Source organism: Anser anser (genome assembly GCF_964211835.1).
Source record: "Anser anser genome assembly, chromosome: 21".
Lineage (NCBI taxonomy): Eukaryota > Metazoa > Chordata > Aves > Anseriformes > Anatidae > Anser > Anser anser.
Window position 1 is genome coordinate 1,327,912 of NC_139742.1, and position 4,188 is coordinate 1,332,099.

At 53.7% G+C, this 4,188-nt stretch overlaps 1 protein-coding gene across 1 annotated transcript; it reads left to right on the forward strand.

Moving 5' to 3' along the window:
* The first annotated feature begins 404 nt into the window (after window positions 1–404).
* EDF1 (endothelial differentiation related factor 1) lies at window positions 405–3,929 on the forward strand. Its single transcript, XM_083807626.1, has 5 exons — window positions 405–564; window positions 855–906; window positions 1,977–2,137; window positions 2,706–2,799; window positions 3,359–3,929. The coding sequence occupies exons 1-5, from the start codon at window positions 487–489 to the stop codon at window positions 3,418–3,420; spliced, it is 447 nt and encodes a 148-aa protein (XP_083663752.1). The 5' UTR covers window positions 405–486; the 3' UTR covers window positions 3,421–3,929.
* The last annotated feature ends 259 nt before the right edge of the window (window positions 3,930–4,188 follow it).

Consider the following 4,188-nt stretch of genomic DNA (forward strand, 5'->3'; position numbering starts at 1 on the left):
GCCCACACCCCCCGGCCACCGCCCCGCCCTCAGCACACTCCGCCACGCGGGCGCGGCTATTGGCTGGTAATTCTGACAGCGCTGCGGCTTCGGCCAATCCCCCCTTGGCGTCGAGTTTGTTGGCACTTGCGGTAGCCTCTCAGAGCGCAAAAGTGAACGCGTGCCCGCCTCCAGCCCGGGGCGCGCTAGCCAATGAGATCCGCGAGCGGGTTGGTCGTTGGGGTTCTGTGCCTATGAGCAGCGATGACGTCACACCTGCCAGGGAATCGCTATTTTTACCGGAGCCCATTGCGGCCCCCCCAGCCCCGCCCCCCGCGCTCGCCCCGCCCCCCTTCCCGGACTGGCCGCTTTCCCTGAAGGACGTGAACGCGGCCCTATCGGCGGGCGCTGCGCCTCGGTGGGGAGGGGCCGGGCTGGCGGAGGGCTCCTGCCCCGCCCACTCGTTGCGGGGGGCGGCGCGGCCGGGGCGGCGGCGGCGGCGGCGCCATGGCGGAGAGTGACTGGGACACGGTGACGGTGCTGCGCAAGAAGGGCCCCAGCGCGGCCCAGGCCAAGTCCAAGCAGGTCGGCGGGGCGGCGGCGCAGCCCGGGGCTGCCTCCCCGCGGGGCACGGAGCCGGCACCGGGCGGGGCGGGGCGGGACGGGTGGGGGGGAGCTGCGGGGGCGCCCCCGCGGCCTCAGGGGGGGCCCTGAGGGGCCCCGGCCCGGCCGCCCCCTCCCCGCCCCCCCCGCGGCCCGGCTGATGCAAGGAGCGGGGCGGGGCCGCCCGGCCCCGGGGCCTCGCGTGGGGACGGCTGTGCCCGGCCCCCCCCCCCCCCCCCCCAGCTCTGAGCGCGGCCGCTTTGCTCCCGCAGGCCATCCTGGCAGCGCAGCGGCGGGGCGAGGACGTGGAGACCTCCAAGAAGTGTGAGTACGGCCCGCGGCCGCCCTGAGCCCCCCACGGGGCCCGCCCGGCCCGGCCCGGCCGCCCCCTCCCCGGAGCCTGGCGTCAGGGGCCGGCTGCTGCCGGAGCCTTCCGTGAGGGCGCCGAGCCGCCCGTGCGCGGCGGTGCCTGTCCCCGGGCCGAGACGCTGAACGCATCGCCCCTCTCCGTCAGCGTGCACGCACGGCAGTCGCTGGTTCGAGGGCTGCGAAGCCCGTGAAAGAGCCTTCGCGCTCACATGCCCCCGGTTAAGCTCCCCGTTCGCAGCTAGTTCTCTTGCTGATAGCATACACTTAAAAATGTCAGTAACCGCTCTTTTTCCCGTAGCGTACCAGTTAAAAAATCCTGTCTGCTGTCCGATACAAATCGGACACCGCACGGGAAAGACTGTGGTGGCTGTAAAGGAATGAACAGATGACCCTTGAACAGGGTTCAGTCAGCTTTTTCAAGACACCGAATTTCAGAGGCTGATGTTAGAGAAGGGGCTCGAGCTATGACTAAAACGTTCTGATTAACGTGAGGTAAAGCAACAGCATATTCCTGAACCCCAGGCTTTCTGCAAAGCTAAATGGGGTTACAGTTTAATTCTAAACGGCATCGGAAAATTGACTAAAAGCTAGTTATTCATGCTGCCTTGTGACTGAGCAAGCAAGGTACAAGTTCCAGTATTAAATCCTCCCGGCTGTAGCAAAAACTTGGGTGTATGGAGTGAAATTTGACTATTAAAACCCCAAGCAAGAGCAAAAATTTGCATAGCTGGAATGAAACTCAGATATGAAGTAAAGAAAGGGGAGGGCTCTGAATGACTGTTTAGACATCAGCATTTAATAGGATTAAGATAACATGTTCCCTGAGCTGCGGCAGGCAGGCAAGATCTGGTTGAGGTCCCTGCTGATGTTGGCACGTGAAATTCGTGAAAACTCCCTGGGATCCTGGGCAGCTGGGTGTTCAGAAAAACTGCTTTGATATTTTTTTGGTGCAGCTCTGAGCCTTGTTTTGTTTGTTCTTGTGTGTGTGTGTGTTTGGTTTTTTTTGTTCTTGCTTTGAATGATAGGGGCAGCAGGCCAAAACAAACAACACTTTATTACAAAGAACACAGCCAAGCTCGACCGAGAAACAGAAGAGCTGCACCATGACAGAGTTCCCCTGGAGGTGGGCAAAGTAATCCAGCAGGGTCGGCAGAGCAAGGGCATGACGCAGAAGGACTTGGCCACAGTAAGTATTGCCCAGCGCTATCCGGCCTCCCCTCTAGCTCTCTGGGAATGAATATAGATAAGCACCTTGAGGCAGGTGAAGATGGACACTTCTTTTCCCGTATCTCCATGGGTATCACGAGCAGGAAGTTTGAATACAGCATCTCTGTTGTCTGACCTCCAAGAGAATGAGTTAGGTAGGCTTAGGGGGTTATTTGTGCAGCTGTTACAGCCGGTGAGCTGGTCAGAGGCTTCACCCTGCCCCTCCTCCCATCAGCTCAGTGTGGATGTGAGTTCTTCTGTACTGTGTTCAGAAGTCCGTTGCTTTACTAATGAGCAGCAGTATTTAGTGGTTTTCCTCCTGGGAGGCTAAGAGAAGTCTGTCCAGGATGAGCGTCGCCATCACTGTGGCACTCAAATAGTGAAGGGAGGTGATAGAGGGATGATGCAGTAAGCCTGGAAGTGGGCACTTTGTCTTCTGATCCTGGCAGAATTAGAGGATGCATCTTTTCTGTGTGAGTACTGGGGGGCTGGTTTTGAACGTTTACTGTGTATGGAGCCAATGTTTGAGACACGTAATGTCTTTTTAGAAAATCAATGAAAAACCACAAGTTATTGCTGACTACGAATCAGGAAGAGCAATCCCCAATAATCAGGTTATGGGCAAGATTGAAAGAGCCATTGGTAAGTCAAGTAGACTTCAAAAATAATGACAGTGTTTTCAGTTTTCTCAACGTCTCAACATTTCAGTAAGAGATGTTTTTGTTTAAGTTGTTTACACCTACAGTCGGGAACAAGTGCTGACTGTGGGCCATTATGGTTACTGTGTCATTAAACTGTGTGCTCTTAAGATCTGGAACTGTGAACTCAAAGCTCTTACTTGCCTTTGTTTTCCGTCTTTGTGTGTGGGTCTGTGCCCCAGGGACCTCTCTTGTATACAGTCCCCCCAGAATCAGTGATACGCTATGTCCCTAGAAGGTCTGATGTTAACTCAGGAAAGTATCTTGCCACCCCTGGAGTTAATGTGGGTCTCCTACTCCTGTTCAAACGCCATTTGCTAGGAACACAGCCAATGCACAAGCAAAATCAGAGCCTTTTCTGTAACTTTCTGATGCTGCTACAAACTAAAGTAGGATTCTTCCTAAATCTGGTTCCCCTGCCTTCTTTTCTGGACACTCTCTTCTTTACAGGTGAATGATCAAGTGCACAGCAGCTGATGGTTGTTTCCTTTGTCTTATTCCAGGCCTTAAACTGCGTGGGAAGGATATTGGAAAACCACTCGAAACTGGCCCCAAAGGGAAGTGACAACAAAGCCTCGAAATCAGTTTGTTCAGACTGATCTCGTCTGGCTGGTTCTCCTTAACCACCAGAATCTCTCTTCGTATTGCCAAGCTGAACAAGAGGGTTTCAGACTTGCTTTGGGGGGGAAATCTGCAGAATCTGTACCTGCTGTAAAAAGGCAACCTTAAAGAAGCGTTTGTCCTGATTTTGTTTTTCCTTCCTCCTTTCCAGAGTTTGAGGAACTAAACCCAAAAAAATACTGCATCTAATTTGCCACAAAACATGTGTGTCTTGGTGTTTAGAAGCAGCTAATGTTAAGACACTTGGGGTGGTCTGAAATGTGATAATTTAATTGGAACAATTTTGGGGAAGGGTGGGATATATTATATATAAATAATTTGGGAGAGTTGAGGGTTGATCAGTGTCTGCATTTGAAATGATGACTCAGTCACTGCATTGCAATGACGTTTTTTTTGTTCCTTCCAGCCTGTTTTAAAGAGATCTATAATAAAGTTTGATACCCTTCAGTTGCATGGGGTAGTTGCTTCATGCTTACCAGCTGGCAGTAAGTTTTTGTTGTTGGCTGTGACTGGTGCACTTCTTCTGGAAGTGCAGTGGGACTGCCTGGAGCATCTAGGGTAACAGGTGGTGGTCGCAGCCTTCCTAGCTGCTCTGCTTCTTTCCTTGTTGATTAGGACTGCAGCTTTGGCTTACGTCCCAGAGATTAAATCAATACCGTGTTTTTGTCTTGTGTGGAGAAGGTGAGTAGAGTCTGTGGCATTGTACAAAGCA